Source organism: Ranitomeya variabilis, chromosome 1 (genome assembly GCF_051348905.1).
Source record: "Ranitomeya variabilis isolate aRanVar5 chromosome 1, aRanVar5.hap1, whole genome shotgun sequence".
Classification (NCBI taxonomy): Eukaryota; Metazoa; Chordata; class Amphibia; order Anura; family Dendrobatidae; genus Ranitomeya; species Ranitomeya variabilis.
In genome coordinates this window covers 874,989,788-875,012,097 of record NC_135232.1, presented here as the reverse complement: position 1 = coordinate 875,012,097, position 22,310 = coordinate 874,989,788, and the positions used below count along the sequence as shown (strand labels likewise).

Here is a 22,310-nt window from a genome sequence, read left to right as displayed (position 1 = left end):
ACATCTGAGTACATTGATAGCCGGCAAGGGAATGACAGGAAAGCCAGGTTAAATAGGAAACACCCAGCCTCAGATGGACAGGTGGAAACCAGAGACCGCAACCCACCAAAGTCACCCAGTACCAGTTGTAACCACCAGAGGGAGCCCAAAAACAGAATCCACAACAATACTGCACACATGGTGTCACTCCAGGCCCACTAATCAGAAGATGTGTCGGAGATGCTGGCAGGTAGGACGAGGTTTGCAAGGCTTCTGTCTGTTAGCCATGTGCTAGAGACATGACTGATGGGTCCTGTGAATTGATTCACTCTTCAATAGTTTTAAACAAATATCACAACACAAATCTACAGCTGAATTCTGATTTTTGCCACATATAGGGACGCTAATCCACCTCATTTTAGTTTAAGGGCCTATGTAATAGACTGTGACTGAGTGTCTGCCTCCAGTAGGCTTATATTAAGATACCTACATATCTTGGCCAAAATATTGACCAATACCTCCTATATTACTGTATGTATATATTTTTTGCACATAACTTTTCAGGGTGCAGCTAAGCCCAGTATTTTTGGCCTTGTAAACTCGGATGTCTGTTCTCATGGGATGTATTTAGATAGTGCTGGGCATCCCGCCTGATCTAATAGTCTGGGCGTCACTAATAGGCTGTAAACCAGACACTGTGCATTACCTGTATGTGATCAGCGCCCTATGCAAGCCTCTTTTGTGCAATAATACTAGACAATCACCCCCTTCATGAACTGGTAGGCTGTGAGTGGGTGTCTTATCAGTATTATGCACCTGTGTTGCCGCCATCTTTACTGACCTGGGCAAGTAAGCACTAATGCCCCTTTTTTGCTGTATTAATTTTTGAATTTTTGGAGGATTTTTAGTCCTCTTTTTGTGGCTTTGCGATTAAATTACCGTATATTTATATGGCCCAAAATTATCCATGACAGAGCGCACGTTGACTCTGTCCACACCACTATAGTCAATGGCCCCATGGAAGCATGCACACAAATCCTGTTTTGTGTCTGGTAATAGCCCCAACGGGACCACTGAGTGTTGCACAAAGTGCAGTGTGAAAGCACTCTAATATTGACATTCTGTGGATTTTCAGTGTACATTGTGGACAAATGATGAACATACTGCACATTTCTAAGCGAGCTGTGCTTTTATTATTCCATGCCAATCTTTTCTAGAGCATAAATGTCACATTCATGTAGATTGAATGTAAAATGCTACTGGATTCCTAGAAAGCCAAGAACCTACAGATTCCACAGTATGTGACCTTGGCCTAACAGACCATTCACAATACGGTGAAAATCAGACTTTATTTACTCCAGCATAGTGCTATAATGGTTTCATAATATGTTTAAAATTCATGGAAAGATTTGACTCATTTTTAACAATAATAACATTTAAAATATTTATTTTTCATTCTAAACCTAAATCAATGTTCTATCTTGTTTACCATAAGATAACTAAAGCCGTAGAGAGGTTTTGTCATTGGATTGTGATGCGCTATGTAAAGGTACAATAGTGTGGGGGCAGGTTCAATCTACTATTGGCCAAAATAATCAAAATATTGTGCCGTTTGACTAATATGTGCGATCACAGAATACACCAGAGTAAGGCTGGGTCACACACAATGTATAAAAAATCTGTCCGATTTTGCCTGCCGAGAATCGCACAAATGTTCTCCATATGGTGATCCGTATCTCATCCGTGTGCAATGCCAGGATGCGTTTTTTTTTCTCAAAAAAGTATCCATGTGTCATCCGTATGGTGAAATTTTCTCATACACTTGCAAAATGAGCAAATAATGGCTGAGCCTTTCCTGTCACCTGCCCAATGCCTGAGAATTTCTCGCAAGTCACACTGATGGTCCATGTGCTGTGCAATTTTTTTTTTTCTTGCACCCATAGACTTGCATTGGCGTTTCTCAGCTGAGATACGCGGACAATCGCAGCATGCTGCGATTTCACTCGCAAGCGTAATATGGACGAGAAAAAAACGGAAGAGGTGAGCTGCCCCATAGAGAAATACTGGTCAGAGTCCAATGTGATTTTTTATCACATAGCACTCGTCCGTAGTACAGACTAGTGTGACTCCAGCCTAATATGTGTCTGATGAATTTGTATAGGAGCAAAACCCCCCCCACTCTACACAGTTACTGACACAGCAGCCCGCTTAAATGGTTTAAGACTCAACAATGTATTCAATATATCATAATTAATAATTTATTTAATCAATTCCAAAATGTTATTGCCTTACAAGCCAATGACAACTGAAGTCCATGACACATCAACCATAATTAACCCCTTCACGCCACAGCCCTTTTTCGTTTTTCGCTCCCCTCCTTCCCAGAGCCATAACTTTTTTTGTTTTTGCGGGACGAGTTGTACTTTTGAACGACAACATTGGTTTTACCATGTCTTGTACTAGAAAACGGGAAAAAATTCCAAGTGTGGTGAAATTGCAAAAAAAGTGCAAGCCCACACTTGTTTTTTGTTTGGCTTTTTTGCTAGGTTCACTAAATGCTAAAACTGACCTGCCATTTTGATTCTCCAGGTCAGTACGAGTTCATTGACACCTAACATGACTGGCGTTTTTAATTATACCATTTGGGTGCAGATACGTTCTTTTGATAGCCCGTTATTGCATTTTAATGCAATGTCGCGGCGACCAAAAAAACGTAATTCTGGCATTTTTAATTTTTTTCTCGCTACGCCATTTAGCGATCAGGTTAATGCTTTTTTTTATTGATAGATCGGGCGATTCTAAACGCAGCGATACCAAATATGTGTAGGTTTGATTTTATTTTTATTGTTTTATTTTGCATGGGGCGAAAGGGGGGCAATTTAAACTTTTATATTTTTTTATTTTTTTCATATTTTTGAAAACCTTTTTTTTTTACTTTTGCCATGCTTCAATAGCCTCCATGGGAGGCTAGAAGCTGGCACAACTCGATCGGCTCAGCTACATAGCAGCGATCATCAGATCGCTGCTATGTAGCTTAATAACAGGCTTGCTATGAGCGCCGACCACAGGGTGGTGCTCACAGCAGGCCGGCATCAGTAATCATAGAGGTCTCAAGGACCTCTATAGTATAGTAACTATCCTGATGCATCGTTGACCCCGATCATGTGACGTGGGTCAGCGATGCGCTCATTTCTGGCTGCGCGGCCGGAAGTGCCGATTAAATGCCGCTGTCAGCGTTTGACAGCGGCATTTAACTGGTTAATAGCTGCGGGTGAATCGTGATTTCACCCGCCGCTATTGCGCGCACATGTCAGCTGTTCAAAACAGCTGACATGTCGCGACTTTGTTGTGGGCTCACCGCTGGAGCCCACATCAAAAGGGGAGACACAACATGTGCCGTACTAGTACGGGGCATGTCGTGAAGGGGTTAAATAAGTGCACTTTAAGAATGATTACAGCATCTCAGCAATGTTTGTAATTATTCTGCCTATTATAACTACTTTAAAAGAAGAACAATAGATCTATTGCCTGGGGCAGGGCTCCTACTGATGAATCTGCACAAAAAAGGAAGTTCAAATATACAATTTGTTACAGTGGGCACTACAGGAAAGGTCTATGGCTTTGTTCATATCTGCAATATCACTTTTATGCATAGTGATGTCACAGCAATGTGCCAGACATATCATGCAACTGATCCATACAACTTGCAGTGGAAAGTTGTAGAAAACCCGATGGAACCCCTAAGAAGGATGCCAAATGCAGACGTGAACAGAGAATAACTTCACTAACAAGATGGAGGAAAATATAAAACAGACAGCCATTTAAAATAAAGGTACATTTAAAGTTACATCTTACTTAAAAGCATCAAAATATTAAGAGTAAGATTGGCGTAAACTCCAATTACCTTGACCCGAATTTCATGAGCCTTGGGTGGAGCAACTTCAATATCTTGAACAACCAATGGCTTTTTAAATTCATATGCGACTGCAGCCCTGCATTTTATGACCTAGGGTAAAAGCAAAGAATTGTATTGACAGGTGATATATTTTTTAGCTATAATTACTCAAATTATATGACCCAGAGAACCTCTGACCCCTGTGCATGAATGTTTCAATAGAAGTTTATGATTTACTACCTGTACCCATTCACGAGTTGCTGTGGCTCAGTCTGGATAAATGGAAAAAATGAAAAGAGAAAACGTACATTTCTAATATGTTTAATTTTACAATGCTGGTGGGCATACAATATTTTTTGTTGTTCCATTGTCTGTGTAGATATAGAGATTGGTTTGCCGACTCTAGAACACGCAACGTATAATTGTCCATGTGAGAAGCAATCCATGTCTAGATCTAAACCGCACCATTCTAAAGATTGGCCCTGAGCTTTATCGATGGTGATTGCAAACGCCAATCGAATTGGGAATGCGAGGAATAAGGACATCTTTACCTTTGAGAGGTCCTGTCAAGATTGTTGCTTCTACGACATCGTTCATTAATTTTTTTACTGCAAGTTGCATGCTGTTGCAAAGCTTTAGCTGGTTGATAGTTTGCAACATGATAATTGGCATGCCGATTTTCAGTTCCAGTACGTGCGGTGGCATCCCTGGCAGATCGAGTGAATTCGAAAATTCTGTTGGATAATTAACTGCTTCATCTGCTTCCACAACAGTGTTGACGGACTTGCACGTGACTGCCTCGCTTTGAATGTTAGACTGAATATTATTGTTACGTTTGTAGACGTCTTATTTCTTGGCTCGTTCACTCAGCCAATCGTAATTCTTGTAATTGGTTTGAATATTGGGAAGTTCTTTTTCAATCAATTCTTCCTTTGACGCCTCTAAATAGCAGAAGTTTTGAGGCAATGAAATTCATCCTGAGGTCAGATCAACCGCCACCTTTCTGTTCCCAATTTCCAGCAATTGATGAAAGAATATCTCAGCTGATCGATCGTTTTGCAGTTGGACACACATATTTGTAGTTAATTTAACGTCTTTACGTGTCGCCACAAAGTAGAGTATTTCAGGCAAGCATTTATTTAGTCCGCTGGTGTTGATCGAGGAATTACAGGTAATGTTTGTCTGAAATCTCATTCAAGCAATTTCAATGCATTCCCAAATGGTCTGATGTTTCCGTGCAAATCTTGCAATTATTGATCAAGAGTCTCAAGCGATTTTTTTTGTGCGCCATTGTGCATTCATCCCAAATAATAAGTTTGCATTTCTACAATACTTTCCCTTGCCGGATGCTTTGGAAATGTTGCACTGTTCAAAAAAGCATGTTTTTACCTGTCACATGTGTCCCATCTATATCATAGGTATATAAAAACACGCTCGTATGCAATGCAATTGGTGAATAACTTTCGGAGATTTAAGATTTTGACATTTATGTTTTTATTTATATAGATTACAGATCTATAGGTTAGCAATAAATTAGGTTACAAAGCTACGGTACTGGTTTTGTATTTTTTTATTACAAACTTAAATCTTTTCAAACTCAAAGGCAAAACAATAAGAAATAATAAAACATAATTAATATGTATCTAAAATTCTAAATAGTGACCACAATAATAGCATTTAATTCGTAAGTCTAATATGATGATTATCACAATAAGGCGCAGTCAGATGGACGTATAATTCAGACTGAGATCGGTCCACAATGCATGGACTTGCGGCAACTCTCCTGACCCAAACGTGACAGCATCATATATTTCTATGCAGTTATCACACTGGGGTAAGAAGAGCTGCGGCCAATCCGTGCATTGCGGTTCGATTTATACGACCGGCTGACTTTGTTCTTATCTGCAGGACAAGATTTCATTACAAACCGTAAATAAAGGTACTTAACACTGCAATGGACTGTTTGTAACCAGTGACAATATATATGGCTATTTGCTAAATAACATATAGGTGGCGCTGTGTTGTAAGTTACAATCTCTTATGCCAGTTATTTGATAGCACGGAAATCTAATAGCAGCATTTTTCTGAATTCTCCTAGTGGTTACAGACCATGCAACCCATGTTATGTACAGTCCTGATTATCACCCACTGCAATTTTTCTTTTCAGAGTTTTGGAACCAAATGTTTGGCAGTTTGTCAGTATTTAACATCAGTGTCTCAGCAGTATTTTTCACTGATGAAAAAAATAAATATATAAGTTGCAAAGCTTCTTATATCCACTACAAAGATAAACAAGCATTCCTCCTCCCATCAATGTTTTATTCTTTTAATATATTGTAATCATGTTATGCTGCACTGTGTACTGTGAAGCTGTGATGGGCATTGTATGCGAGGGTCGATATGCGTCCCCTAGAATACGCATAGAAGCACATTGAGCCATGGGAGTGCATTGCAGTCACAGACATAGCTGTGGTTGCAGTGCAAAGTAAAAGTAAGTTTTGGTCTTGGACAAGCTATTTGCCCCAGGCAGATTTAAGAAAACCTGGCATAGGATTTTATTTTTGGAGTGAATTACAGGATGGTAGTGGGGCAGTTCACTCCCTCCAGATGGGTCTTACAAGTGGCGCATGGCCACAGATCTCATTTAAAAAACCCTGCAGTAAAGGGTTGGGTGTGTCAGTATTGGTTTGCAAACTGCAGAGCAGGTGGCTCTGCAACATCCAGCTTGTGTGAAGTGAACACAGAGCCAAGGGAAGCAAGATGCCTGGCACCCCTCAGCATGACATAATAGCGCAATCACCCCTGGTAACCGGTCTCAGATATGTACTGTCTTGATGTCCCAGCTGTGATCCGGTGGATACCTGTCATGATCCGTTCCAGGGTTTAATCCTGTCTGCCCTTTTCTGGGCGGATCATGTCAAGGGTTAACTTTGCTCTGCATCATTCTGGGTTCCGGTTTGCTATTTAGCTCCCATGCATCATGCTGGTGGTGTCAGCAATAGCTCTGCCTTCGGCATGTGAACCTGACACTGGTAACCCTTGATTTGTCCTGCTGTGATCTCTGACTTGCCCTGTGTCTGTTGACTCCCTCTGTCTGCCCTTTCCCCAGCATTTCCCTGCTTGTCTATTTGCTTCTCTGGTTCCTGACTTGGCTCGTATTCGGACTCGCTTCTGCCTTCTGACTTTGTCTTATCCACTTCTGACCATTGCTGAACCTCCTGGCTTATTTCTGACCATGTGTACTGCTTATCCCTTTTGATACTTCCGCCTATGATTGTATTTTGACTCGGCTTGTCTGACCACTCTCTCTCTCCACTTGGTGGCGCCTGTGCTGCTGTTCTGTGGTGCTTCTCTGTGTATGCAGTCTCACTTCCCTCTTAAGCTCCCTCTGGTGGAGGTTGCGTTATACTGCACTGCAGCAGCATAACAATACCATTTTGTATATCATATGTGAGTTGTTTTGGACATTAAAGACATTTACTTTGAACTTTCCTGGGTCACTGCCTCATTACCACACGGTGTGAACATCGACGCACTACAGTACTTACAATTGCTCATTTTGCCTTTCTACCCAGCTAATTCTAATCTTCTCCATTAGGTCTATGACATCACATGAATAAAAATTGACTAGCTGAATCCTTCTAAGCTCTATGTAGAAACAGGAGGTCAATTATCCCTGTCTAGGTCATGAGTCACAGCAAAAGTCTATGGGGGGAGCAGCTAGAAGTTGAAGAGGGGAATAATAAACGTACAAACAAGACACTTTCTGTTTCTACATAGAGCAGAGAAAATAGAAGAATTTTACTGGGTAGAAAGGCAAAATGAGCAATTGTAGCTACACAGTACTATGTAATATGATGATTGCAGCATAATAAGAGGATAACAACTCTGTGTCATGGGGTTACCATGACAGTGTGGAGCCAGAAGACTGCAGTGTCTCATTGCTCCTACTACGGCTCTGAGAAGAAGTACTTCTCCTTCACTTTAAATGTGTTTATTTCTTCTGGCAAAACAGGGGTTAATCGGCGATGTTGGAAATACCTGTGTCCACACCTGTGCTCGGTTAGCCACTCCTTTTCCCTTTATAATCTGGGCTCTGTTATTAATTCTTGTCAGAGGTAGCATTTGCTACATGGCTAACGGTGAGAGAGGAGTTGGTATGAGAAGGATAGTTGAAGGAGTTATTAGTGACTGTTACTTGGTTTGTATGCGTGGTAATTCCTTATCCTTCTCTATTTTGGTTTAGTCTCCTACCTCCATGCCCCGATGCATTCCTTTGTTATATGTGAGTGAATATTTTGTATGCCTGAAGTTTTCTGTTAACCGTTGTTTGTGTTGCCTTGTTTGTCGGGTTGGTATACTATGGTGCACAGTAGCACCCCCTTTTCCCTGGGTGGAGTAAGTGAACAGACGGAGGGCTAACTTAGGAGATGAGGCAAGGGCGGAGGTCCTGGCATCATTGCCATCTGAATTATCCAGGGGAGCAGGGTGAGCCCCCCTAGTGTTAGGGCCAGGGAAGGAGCCCCTCTTTCTGGGTCACTCAACAGCTGTGTAGTGACACTCTGATGGGAGGAGGAGTGCTTCTTTAATCATGGACAACACACAGAGTGCACACTGATTTCATTTTTGTGCTGTCCATGATCTTCTCAGACCCATAGATTTGTAAGTGTAATATTCACCTATGATTGCTATCAGAAACATACATGCCCCCATGAGTTTTTGTGAAGAATGGTGTCTGAAAAAATCCCCATGGATATGTGAATAGCTCCATATATATATGTAGCGCCCCCACTGCCGCAGGGCCGAGGGGTACCCGGTACCGGGCCTCTGAGTCTCTGCTCTGGGGTTGTCACGGTGGCTAGACCCGGTCCGTGACCCTGCTGAGGGGCGCACAATGAAAGGTGGTGGTATGATGGTGCTGATGTTATGGTGCGGTGTAGTGCCGGTCGCGGTCAATAACGAGGACACCAAGTTGCAGTCTCTTTACCTCTTTACTGAAGGCTTCTGAGTCCTCAATCCGGAATACGGTTAACAGGGCTGCGCAAGTCCGGCCGGTCCGATGGCACCTCCAGAGTTCCCTTTGCAGGTGGAAATCTGTGCCTACCTTCCTGCGCTTGTGTTGTGGTCCTCCCCTGCTGTGCTTACGGGATAGTACCCCACAACTGTTGTGTCTGTTTCTCGTGTTCCCTCACAACTCGATTCTCATGTTCTCCCTCTACGTCCCCCTGATCTTACGGATAGGACGCACCCGTATGACGGGGAGGCTCAGAGCTCTTCCGGGACTCCAGCGTCGCCCCACTCCTGTTGTTACCCCCCTGTGTCTTCCTGGGTCTGGGTGAGACAGCCCGCCTGTAACTGACTGTCCTGCCGTAGGTTTGAAGTTTGGCTTGGAGCTCTATACTTCCTCGGCGTTCCGGCCACCGGTTATGCGCCTCAATAGGATGTTGCCTCGTCTTACAGCACGACTCCTACTGGTATTCTCCTTGTTGCGTTGATCTCGTTTCTCACTCAGCACAATAAACCTCGCTTCTTTTCCTTTCTTAGGGTACCGCCGCTATATCGTGCAGGCGCGGTCCCGTAACGTTCTCTCTGGTTGCTAGGCCTCTGTCAGGATCCCACCCCTGACAGGGACCCCTCTGAATCTTCCCCTACAACACCCTCTGCCACAAGGTGTTGCCTGGTTCCAACCCAGTCAGCTTTCTCTCTAACTTCCTGCCTAACCCCCAGTTTTACCAGATTGTGAGGAGTGGCCTACTAAATAGAACCCTTAGCTCCCCCTGGAGGCCAGACTGTGAAATGTATTGGTGTCTGTGATACCTGGTCAGATGAACTCCTTCAGTGCCATCAGACGTACCATAGCCCCCCTTAGCGGCGGAGCCACAGTACTGCAACGACCAGGACTCTGGGGCGCTGCACTCCCCCCCGGTTAAATCCAGTACTCCTGGACTGGGAAGAAAACAACAATACATGTCAGCAAAAATACATACAATTTTGAAAATGCAAGTACAAGTAAACTTTTTAACAGAGCTTCCCTTTATGGGAGGTGAGGACACTTGAACGTTACAAACATAGTTAAATACTTTAACTAACTTACTATAAATAACTTTTCTTACCCAACCGGGTATTCTACTCAGTGCAAAACTTGTGAACAATAATTTAACATTGCCTTTAAGGACGTACTCGCTAAATCCACTAAAGACCTTCTTATATCACATATAAGGCTAATTAACGTTTTTGCATTCTCCTACTTTACGTCTGCAGGACCGCCTGTCCTAACTGCTCCAGACCTACTGCCTCTCCTTTCTGTACAGGACCGCCCCTTTCCGCCCGGGCCTACTGTCCTTCCACTACTATACACAGTATAGAACATATCATTTTTCTTTCAGTTCAAGATCACTGAGCCATTTCTGTATGGCTCCTAGGAGGACTCACTAACTAACCCCGTACGGGTTCACTTCCTGTCCTCGTTCTTCTATCAACATCATTAAACATTTCTTACAATCAACCAGTTAGCTACATATAACTTTTACATATCAGCATTATCAGTACTTTCTTTCAACACATCATCATTCTTTAAGTGCTTTCGATGAACATCCCCTTTAAGAGGGGACCAAGTCTCTATGAGGTAGTGCAACTTTTCAAGCTGCAAGTCTGTTCGCAATAAGGACTCCGGTAATGTCTTCAAAAACAGTATCTTCGCAAAGAGTCCTTTTCTTGTATAAAACCAGTAGAGAGCACCTTTAAGAAGGTGCAAACTATTTACAACATTAGTTTTTGAATCATTCACCGTCCATGATTCGGCAGTCCTTTGATAACTGTGCAAAAAGTAGAAAACAAACAAAAAGCAATAGGGATCCCGGGTCAACAAAGGGATCCCTTTAATAATAACCATAAACGGGTTTTAGCAGCAAAACAGTGAAAACGATGAACTTATTTACAATCATTAAAGCATTTTTGCTTACTTATCTTGTAGCTGAGCAGGGGGTGGTCTTCTTCCAGGCCTCACCCGGCCAACGGGTCGCGTTGGTGCAGCAAGGGCCGGTCCTGGCTCCAGCAGCGACCGGATCCCTCGTCGGGATGCCCTCCTTGCTTGTGGGCGAGCGCGACCCAGAGGCACGCGGTGGACCCGGACCTCCTGAGGTTCCGCGGGGACGGGTTCCGGCACCTTCCCTGCAGAAGGCTCGTCCTCCGGCGTTCTGGCAGCAGCCTGGAGGGCGACGCACCGCTGGACGCCTCGAGCTATCCAGCCAGTTTCACCAGCTTCCCTCCTCCACCGGGTATAGGTCACTGCGTCACCAGGCTTCAGATCGGAATCGTACCTTCCTCCACATGGCTCCACTTCCTCCCGGTCAACATGGACCTGTAGTGGCTCCCTGATCTCCTGGATAACTCCCCTTCCTTTCTGGGAGTTAAAGGATATCACTACACCCCAGTGCGACGGTGGAACCTCCTCAACGCTCCTCAGATCGACCTGGGCTGCTGGTTGGGGTCTGTTCCACCACGCTGTCATCAGGCGCTGCAGGTGCTCCGCCTCCGGCAGGATCCTCAGACCCTATGCCTGCAGCTCACACTCCGCCGCGGTCGGGATGAAAGAAGCGGGGGACACCGGAGACAGGCGGACCTCTGTAGGTTGGCCCAGCCGAGCGATCACACGGGCATCGGCCTCCAGGCGGTGGGCTATCCGCCGGGCCTCGGCTGCAGCCACACACTCCTCGGACGGCGGCCAGGGGGGGTCGGCCCATCGGTAGCTCCGCAAGGGTCAGTTCCCGCAATGATGGCGTGTCCGAGGCTATGGCGTGTCCGAGGCTGTGTCGGGTTGTGCAGCCTCTCGCTGAGTCGGGTCATTCCCACATGGTGCTCCCGGCATCGCCATCTTCGCTTCCTCTCCAGTGTCCTCTTCCCGCGGTCTCTTTCGTGGGCGGCCCCGTCTCCATGGTCTCCACCCTCCAACAAGGATGAGAAGGCGGACCTCGGCTGTTGACGGACACGTCCTCACGGTGCAGAAATATTTAGACTGGGCGGCCATTGTCTTTCGCGCTCTTCAGCTTGTCTACGCCCACTTCCACGCCCCTCTTCTTCTCCTGCGCTCTCCTCAGCGCTGTAATGGCAGCAATTTTTGGCGGTAAATGGCAAGGCACAGTCTTTGCAATAAGTCACAGTCCAAGTGTAGTAAATCACAGTTCCAAGGCACACATGACCCGATTCTTCAGGCTTAAGTAGATCCTGTTCGTGACGCCAAGTTGTAGCGCCCCCACTGCCGCAGGGCCGAGGGGTACCCGGTACCGGGCCTCTGAGTCTCTGCTCTGGGATTGTCACGGTGGCTAGACCCGGTCCGTGACCCTGCTGAGGGGCGCACAATGAAAGGTGGTGGTATGATGGTGCTGATGTTATGGTGCGGTGTAGTGCCGGTCGCGGTCAATAACGAGGACACCAAGTTGCAGTCTCTTTACCTCTTCACTGAAGGCTTCTGAGTCCTCAATCCGGAATACGGTTAACAGGGCTGCGCAAGTCCGGCCGGTCCGATGGCACCTCCAGAGTTCCCTTTGCAGGTGGAAATCTGTGCCTACCTTCCTGCGCTTGTGTTGTGGTCCTCCCCTGCTGTGCTTACGGGATAGTACCCCACAACTATTGTGTCTGTTTCTCGTGTTCCCTCACAACTCGATTCTCATGTTCTCCCTCTACGTCCCCCTGATCTTACGGATAGGACGCACCCGTATGACGGGGAGGCTCGGAGCTCTTCCGGGACTCCAGCGTCGCCCCACTCCTGTTGTTACCCCCCTGTGTCTTCCTGGGTCTGGGTGAGACAGCCCGCCTGTAATTGACTGTCCTGCCGTAGGTTTGAAGTTTGGCTTGGAGCTCTATACTTCCTTGGCGTTCCGGCAACCGGTTATGCGCCTCAATAGGATGTTGCCTCGTCTTACAGCATGACTCCTACTGGTATTCTCCTTGTTGCGTTGATCTCGTTTCTCACTCAGCACAATAAACCTCGCTTCTTTTCCTTTCTTAGGGTACCGCCGCTATATCGTGCAGGCGCGGTCCCGTAACCTTCTCTCTGGTTGCTAGGCCTCTGTCAGGATCCCACCCCTGACAGGGACCCCTCTGAATCTTCCCCTACAACACCCTCTGCCACAAGGTGTTGCCTGGTTCCAACCCAGTCAGCTTTCTCTCTAACTTCCTGTCTAACCCCCAGTTTTACCAGATTGTGAGGAGTGGCCTACTAAATAGAACCCTTAGCTCCCCCTGGAGGCCAGACTGTGAAATGTATTGGTGTCTGTGATACCTGGTCAGATGAACTCCTTCAGTGCCATCAGACGTACCATAGCCCCCCTTAGCGGCGGAGCCACAGTACTGCAACAACCAGGACTCTGGGGCGCTGTATATATATATGTATATACTATACAGGAAACCTGTTATTTTCGGAAAATCAACCGTCAGAAGAACTAGTACGTGAAAAATGGAAATCTTGATGGGGCCCACGGCAGGATTTACATATATCAGTTTCATCCAGTCAGTTTTTTTAAGCCTAAGATAGATATACCTGATGCAATGTTTAGCACATTGTGCAATGTGTAGCATCCATATTAAAAAAACACGCATGCTGCATTTTCTGATCCCAGATATAAAATCAACATGTTGCAAGAATTGATGCATTGAATGAAAGAGAACAATCCCATAAAAAACCATTAGCGTTTCTTATCATGCAGATAGGAGTGGACGGTTCGTGAATGGAAATGAGGTCTAACTGGAACACTGCTAAATGACATGTAGTATTTCAAAATGCTTATTACAGTCAAACATGTCATTTAATACCTCTGTACCAACTTTTTGTCACCAGATTTCACAATATAAACTGCATATACTATTAAATAGACAGTTTACACCTGATGAGACTGGTGCACTCAGTCAGTATGAAAAGCCTTTGAGAGAATCAGTGGTGGGGGCAGGGTTACACAGATTAGCCTGACTGCTCTGTGTATGAGACCCAGTCAGGCAGTGATAATCTCCTGCTGATAAATCACTCATTGTATCAAAACTACAGCACACAGTCTAATAAGCGACACATTCCTGGAATCAGGCTCCTAGTGCGCTATGTCATTCTACTCTTAGATTAAATAGCAAAAACCTGCTGACAGATTTCATTTAATGAATTTGGCTCATTTTATTCATGGTGTGTGCCTCCTTGCACCTTTCCATGGGCTGAAGTAACATTTGTGGCATAATGTATTTTATCACTTTCAATGAATTTGATGGATGGGTGTAGTCACACCGTCCTGCCATGGCTGCACTCAAGCTATTTTTGCCAAAATTCGAAACTTATTTGTGACACTCTGCATTGCTGAAGAATTTTGGGACTTTTCTAAATGATTTATGCCAGATTTCTGGCAAAAACACTTTGATAAAATGCCACCTAAGTGTAAATCTAAGCCAGTCTGATTGACAACTGCAGCTTGTACTGAGCACAACAGATTGTGGTTGCTTCCTGGGGAAGACATTTGATAACTTTGAAATGCGTTGATAATAAAATACATGCAATTGTCAGCGTGGCAAACACTGGGTGTTCGAGTACCCCATTATAGTGAGAGAGATCCTGGTACTGTTCTGGTACCCGAACATTTTTTAACTGTTTGTCTGAACCTGCAGGACCCGAACATCCAGGGGTCCGCCAATCTCTAGTGCTGGGTAGGGAAAAAAAACCTCAGGAGGTAGTGCTTCTTAGGTGCTCTGTCACAATTTAGAGAACTTAATGTCTAATTTGTGTATGTTGGAAGTTCAAATTTATTAGGAATGCAGCAACAGATAGAATATATAAAGGTGTCAACGGAGTTTCATTTCAAAGATCTGCATGCTCATATATGTGGTTTGGGAAGGTTGATCTTACTGATAGATTCCATAACGATATGACACTCTTGACAGCATGTTGTATACCTAGCATGGTTATGCACTAATACAATCATCTATTTGTAAGGGGGAAATTGAGTGGCTTTTGGCAAAGTAGAACAAAACCAAGCGACTGAATCCTGCTCTGGCTGCTTTATGCGCATATCTTATTTTTTTTTTATGCAAGTCAATCACTACCAGATATGACCAATGCACTAACTGTATCCTTGAACAACCTAAGTGGCAACACTGTGCCTGCCAAAGATATTCATAACAAAGTAAAAGCTTTCCTGCCCCTCCTTCATCTCCAGTTCTTATGTCCATGCCCAGATGTAATAGGAAGCTGGCCTTCACACTACAGAATGCTTCTTGTGTGTGGTATATATTTATATATTGCCATCTGATCTGTAAAAGATTTCTGCTTCAAGTGTTGACATTTCTCTCCATCTTTCATGTCTAAGTGGCTAAAACATTAAAAATAACTGCTGACCTATACACTTTGATTACCAGAAAATCTTCTACAACTAGTAGTGAGCTCGGAATTATTATTATTGAAACTACTAATTAAGACACCATGCACATTAGAGTTTGTGCATATTCTAACTGACATTTGCATAGAATGTGTCTACAAGTGAGAAAACATTATCTTTCCTACTAAGAAAATTGCTCCAATAAGTAACACCACTCCCAGAAATGGTTTCTGCGCTAATTTGCCCATTTTTGTCACTGTGTATAGGCCTCTTTCCTCTAATAGCCTGCTAGGTAGGGCATAGTGTTTTTGGGAAGTACTCGAGCATACAACCGATTATATCGGACGAGTGTTATACCTGGCTTTTAATGGATTGCACTCGCACCTGTGGTTTTCTATGGGGTTATTTACATGTACATTTTTCTCCACGGACCGTGCGGTCTGAGAAAAAAATGCATGTAATCCTCACATGACTGTATCAGTAAAGTGATGTCAAAGCCAAATACCAGGAATTATCAAAAACAAAAGACAAAAAACACAGTGTCAAAAACGAGATAAAACACATGTCAAAAAAGCGCTCAAACTCAAAGTAAGAAAACTCTTGTTCCATAACCGATGCAGAAATGGTGCAGAAAATCTACATTATTATTATTATTATTATTATTTATATAGCACCATTAATTCCATGGTGCTGTACATGAGAAAAGGGTTACATTCAGGGTTATAAATATCGTTAACAGTAAACAAATTTACAATGACAGACCGGTACAGAGGGGAGAGGACCCTGTGCTTGCGGACTTATATTCTTACATTAAAACAATAATCTTTATTTTTATATAACACTAACATATTCTGCAGCTCTTTACAGGTTGCACACATTATCATCACTGTCCCCGATGGGGCTCACAATCTATATTCCCTATCAGTATGTCTCTGGAGTGTGGGAGGAAACCCACGCAAGCACGGGGAGAACATACAAACTGCTTGCAGATATTGTCCTTGGTGGGGTTTGAACTCAGGACCCCAGAGCTGCAAGGCTGCGGTGCTAACCACTGAGCCACTGAGCTGCCCACAGCCTCACCAAAAGCTCAATGTGCACACATAGCCTAAGGCTATGTGCACACGTTGCAGATTTGCCTCTGTAATTTTTTGTGCAGATTCTGCATCTCTTGGCAGAAAACGCAGGTGCGGATTTGATGCGTTTTTTGTGTAGATTTTGTGCGGATTTGCTGCGGATTTACTACAGATTTTTTGCGGAGTTATGCATTTTTTCCCCTTCGGATTTCTATAATGGAATGGGTACAAAAACGCTGCACAATAGAAGTGAGATGCTCCTTCTTTTAATCCGCAGCTTTTCCATGCGGATTTTCCGCAAAGTGTGCACAGCATTTTTTTTCCCATAGATTTACATTGTACTGTAAATCACTTGCGGATCTGCAGCGTTTCTGCACGGTAAAAAACACTGTGGATCTGCATGAAATCCGCAACGAGTGCACATACCCTTATAGGTCTATAAGTGCAAACCATGAATTGAACTCGTATATAAATGAGCCCTGACTCAGGCGTTCTGTGGGGTGTGGCAGCGTATGGCGAGGGTCACATGAAAATATAAATCAGTCTAGTGCTATCCAATTTTTAATCAGGATAGCACTGGGACCAATGTTATTCAATGGGGCAGTGCTAGTGATGACCAATTATTTTTTTCACTTTTAAATCGGATGCCACTCATTCATTCAAGTCTATAGGTACGTGGAAAACTGCACTTAGATGACATATGAGTGCAGTCTGATTTTTGCCGACTCCACAATGGAGTGAAGAATTTTGTTCTCCAACTTCTCCTCATCCGAGCCAATCGGATCACACTAAGCGGACAGTCTGAGCAAAGTCGGATCATCAAACCCTTCCTTAATTCGCACAATCCGTATTTGCAGACTGCAGGCACAGTTTCCCTTTTCATCATGCAGGTTGAATGGTGGATAATCTAAAACGTGTAACTTCCCTCATTTCGGCTGTCTGAGCTACGAGGCAGCAGTACATACAGTTATCAACTATAACGGAGAGCACTTACTCAGAAGGTGGATTCTAGCCTTGAAAATAATAAATCAACTTACACATGTAGTGTCATGTCAAACGAATATATTATGCATGTGATAAAATACAATGGTAATGGCTTCTGGATAGAAACGGATGATGTAATTAGAGATACAAATCTATACTTAAAAAAATGAAAGCTAATTCGTGTTCCTCCCTATGTGCCCTTGTATTTAATTAGTAGATTAGTCTAAGCCCTATAGAAATGTAAAATGATTCCTGTTTATCTTTTTACCGTTTGCTTCTACGCACATTATAGTTCCATATACTGTAAATCTATTATTAATATATTTATGTACAAAAAGTGTCTGAAAATATAGGATTTGGACAAGTCCAGAATTCTCTTTAACATGGCCATCCAAAATGGTTAGAAATGGTCTCCTAGATATGTGGTTAGAGAAGGGCTAATACGTAGAAGATGTACGGAAACTAAAGTCCTGCCACAATGAAGTCTGACCTAGATCAGTGGTGGTCTTCTAGAAGAAGCGGTCTTCTGCTGAAGTTTTCGATGCTAAGTATCAATGCAACAGGGTCATGAATATGAACTGTGTGATTCCACAGATTGCTATTACATCTGTTATAACTTAATGATTTTAGTCTGTTTTATTCTGTCTACTCCGATAACGTAAATGTAGTAATCTAGATAATCCAGCTATCACAGAATTTATTTTGACTGGTGTTTAAAAGTAATGTGAGTTTTTAATGTTATTTGTAGAGTACGGAATCTGACGAAGTCTTTAGATCCTAAACTGTGTGTTCCTGACTTTGTACGTGGGTGTATTATGTGCGTGAGCACAAATGCTGCCCATAGAGCTGTTTGCACAAAGCACGGATAAATGCCAGAAAGTGATTATAAAACTGGGCATACATTTATTCTAAAACATGAGATCTATACAGATATTCACCATGCTATAAACTCAGCATAGCTTTTATAGATCTTACCATATTGCAAGTTAGCTACACATTCCACTAAACTTTATAGTTGATCCCTGATATATATGATCCCTGATATATTTGATCCCTGATGGGTGCACGCTTGCTTACCTTTCCTGCAGTTGACATCTCTGCTCAGATAGAAGGTCCTGAGAAGAAGGAGGAACAGATTATCAGGTTTATTCTGCCTGACAAAACTTTTCTGCTATGAGACTGAACCAGGCACAGTTTTTATAGAGGACTGTGCCTAAATTTGAATACACCCTTTAAAGAGCCTTCTTTTGGCAGCATTTATACAAACCAACATTACCAAGAAGACAGCTTCCACCAGGTGTGACAGACATACAGGTCCGCACACATCTTCCTTCACTACCTATTATTTTTAGCTTTTTAGTCCTGCTGCATTTTTAGTAAAGTCATTCTGCTTAAAGTGTATGGTTAAATTCCCATAATGAGTTTTTGGTGAGTGTTTGATGCTGCGTATTTCGGTTTTGGTGAGTGTTTGATGCTGCGTATTTCGTTTTTGGTGAGTGTTTGATGCTGCGTATTTCGTTTTTGGTGAGTGTTTGATGCTGCGTATTTCGTTTTTGGTGAGTGTTTGATGCTGCATATTTCGCTTTTGGTGAGTGTTTGATGCTGCGTATTTCGTTTTTGGTGAGTGTATGATGCTGCGTATTTCGGTTTTGGTGAGTGTTTGATGCTGCGTATTTCATTTTTGGTGAGTGTTTGATGCTGCGTATTTCGGTTTTGGTGAGTGTTTGATGCTGCGTATTTCGGTTTTGGTGAGTGTTTGATGCTGCGTATTTCATTTTTGGTGAGTGTATGATGCTGCGTATTTCGGTTTTGGTGAGTTTTTGACGTTGCGTATTTCGTTGCACCAAAAACTCAGCATCTTACGGTTCCATCAAAGTGGATGAGATTTTTAGACGTCTCGGTTTCAAATCCACAAAGTGTCAATTTCTCTTTTGGGTACACTGAGTTTTAAGTGCACATAGAATTGAATTAGATGTGAAAAATACAAAGGAAAACAATGCATATGCATTTTTTTTAATGTGTGGTTCCACTGCAGAAACGCACTAAAAACACATGTAATTCTGTCATGACTATATCAATAGAGTTTGGTCAAAGCCAAGTACCAAGAAGTATCAGAAATAAAGCAGTTTTATTTAAAATGTGACACAAGCGACAAAAAGTGCAGCCTCAAAAGTACGATAAAAACACATGTAAAAAAAATGAAAGTAACCTATTTTACATAATAGGTGCAGAAAATCAGCATAATCCAAAACTCACCAAATACTCATCATGGGAACACAGCCTAAGGGTACGTGTCCACGTTCAGGAAACGCTGCGTGTTTGACGCTGCGTGGGGCCACATTTTAGGAAATCCCGTGTCCACTATGCGTGGTAACACGCATCCGTCGGCCCTACGACTCCGGACATGCTGCGCGTCTTTTAAGATCGCAGCATGTCCGTGTTCCTTGCGGCAATGCTGCGCCGCCGCAAGGAATAACACAGGGCCCTATGCGAGGGGTGCGATGATACCGGATGTGTGCAATGAACACATCCGGCATCATCACGTCCCAGAAGGGGGCGGGGCTTAGCGCCGAGCGGGTTTGCCGCTCTGACGATACCGCCGGCCATCCTGATCGTGGACACGTACCCTAACTGTCACTATATAAAAGATTTTAAATATGACAGGCACTTCACATTGATGTTGATTGGTGGTGGTTCGGGTTCTGAGACCCCCACCGATAAATCTATTGTTTCATAGATAGTTGTGTGGGAGAGAATGCATGGACCCATAGAAAACGATTGAAGCCATTGACATCTCTCTGCACGCAGCTCATGCAGGAGCTATGGATCCTGACTGATCCATAGGGATCTCAGGACCTGGATCACCACCGTCAGCAGCACCGTGCAGTGCCAGCCATATATATAGATATATATACATTTGAAACTAGAAGTTTGCATACACTATATAATAAGACACATATGCATGTTTTTCTCAATATCTGACTTGAAATCAGAATAAACCTTTCCTATTTGCCAAATGCGAGAATAATGAGAGAGAGAATGTATTAAGGCATTTTTATTACTACAAAGTCAAAAGTTTACATACATTTCATTAGTATTTGGTACCATTGCCCTTAAACTGAATGGGGGCAAGAGTTTGGGATATCCTTCCACAAGCTTCTCACAATAATTGGTCGGACTTTGGGTCCATTCCTCATAACAAAACTGATCCAGGTTTGTAGTTCGCCTTGCTCGCTCCTGCCTTTTCAGCTTTCCCGATAAATTTTCAGTAGGATTGAGATAAGGGCTTTGTGATGGCCACTCCAAAACATTGACTTTGTTATCCTTAAGCCACTTTGTTACCATTTTGCCAGTATGCTTCAGGTCATTGTCCATTTTGGAAGACCCATTTCCGCCCAAGCTTTAACTTCCTGTCTGATGTCTTGAGATGTTGCTTCAGTATTGTCACATAATCTTCTTTTCTCATGATGCCATCTATTTTGTGAAATGCACCACCCCCATGTTTCACAGTTGGGATGGTGTTCTTAGGCTTCCAAGCTACTCCATTTTTCCTCCAAACGTAACAATGGTCATTACATTGGGTACGGAAAGTATTCATACCACTTTAAATTTTTCACTCTTTGTTTCATTGCAGCCATTTGGCAAATTCAAAAAGGTTCATTTTTTTTCTCATTAATGTACACTCTGCACCCCATGTTGACTGAAAAAAACAGTGTGTAGAAAGTTTTGCAAATGTATTAAAAAAATACTGAAATATCACATGGTCATAAGTATTCAGACCTTTTGCTCAGACACTCATATTTAAGACACATGCTGTCCATTTCCGTGTGATCCTCCTTGAGACGGTTGATTTGGAAAGGCACACATCTGTCTATATAAGACCTCACAGCTCACAGTGCATGTCAGACCAAATGAGAATCATGAGGTCAAAGGAACTGGCCAAGGAGCTCAGAGATAGAATTGTGGCAAGGCACAGATCTGGTCAAGGTTACAAAAAAATTTCTGCAGTACTCAAGGTTCCTAAGAACACAGTGGCCTCCATAATCCCTAAATTGAAGAAGTTTTGGACCACCAAAAGTCTTCCTAGACCTGGCCGTACAGCCAAACTGAACTATTGTGGGAGAAGAGCCTTGGTGAGAGAGGTAAAGAAGAACCCCAAGATCACTGTGGCTGGGCTCCAGAAATGCAGTAGGGAGATGGGAGAAAGTTCCTCAAAGTCAGCTATCACTGCAGCCCTCCACCAGTCGGGCCTTTATGGCAGAGTGGCCCAACGGAAGCCTCTCCTCAGTGCAAGATATATGAAAGCCCGCATAGAGTTTGCTAAAAAACACATGAAGGACTCCCAGACTACGAGAAATAAGATTCTCTGGTCTGATGAGACGAAGATAGACCTTTTTGGTGATAATTCTAAGCAGTATGTGTGAAGAAAACCAGGCACTGCTCATCACCTGCCCAATACAATCCCAGCCATGAAACATGATGGTGGCAGCATCGTGCTATGGGGGTGTTTTCAAGCTGTCATTGATGTTAGAGGAGGCAATACATGGTATTAAGAAATGGTGTATGTGAACTTTTGATCAGGGTCATTTGGATGTTTTGGGTTGTCATTATTATTTAACCCCTTTCTGACATTAGATGCACTATGGTATGTTATAGCGATCGGCCGGGTGTCAGTTGACTATCGCAGCTGACATCCGGCACTATGTGCCAGAAGCAGTCACGGACCACCCCCGGCACATTAACCCCCGACACACTGCAACAAACATGATTGCAGCATTCCGAGGGCATAGGGAAGCATCGCGCAGGGAGGGGGCTCCTTGCAGGCTTCCCTGAGACCCTCGGTACAAGGCGATGTGCTCACCTTGTACCGAGCATCTCCTCCCTGCAGGCTCCGGATCCAAAATGAGGATGGCTTACCAGCGCCTGCTCAGAGCAAGCGCTGGTAAGCCTGCAGCCCTGCATGTCAGATCGCTGATCTGACACAGTGCTCTGCAAAGTGTCAGATCAGTGATCTGACCCTATAACATGATG

At 43.6% G+C, this 22,310-nt stretch overlaps 1 protein-coding gene across 1 annotated transcript in view; it reads right to left on the bottom strand.

Moving 5' to 3' along the window:
* LOC143788229 (alcohol dehydrogenase 1-like) overlaps nucleotides 1–18,497 on the bottom strand; it is a 35,940-nt gene extending 17,443 nt beyond the window's left edge. The window contains exons 1-2 of the mRNA XM_077277743.1: nucleotides 18,357–18,497; nucleotides 3,884–3,985 (exon numbers count right to left, since the gene is read on the bottom strand). Of these exons, the coding sequence (XP_077133858.1) occupies nucleotides 3,884–3,985; nucleotides 18,357–18,374 (120 nt within the window). The 5' untranslated portion in view covers nucleotides 18,375–18,497. The remainder of the gene's footprint in view (nucleotides 1–3,883; nucleotides 3,986–18,356) is intronic.
* Nucleotides 18,498–22,310: the final 3,813 nt, after the last annotated feature.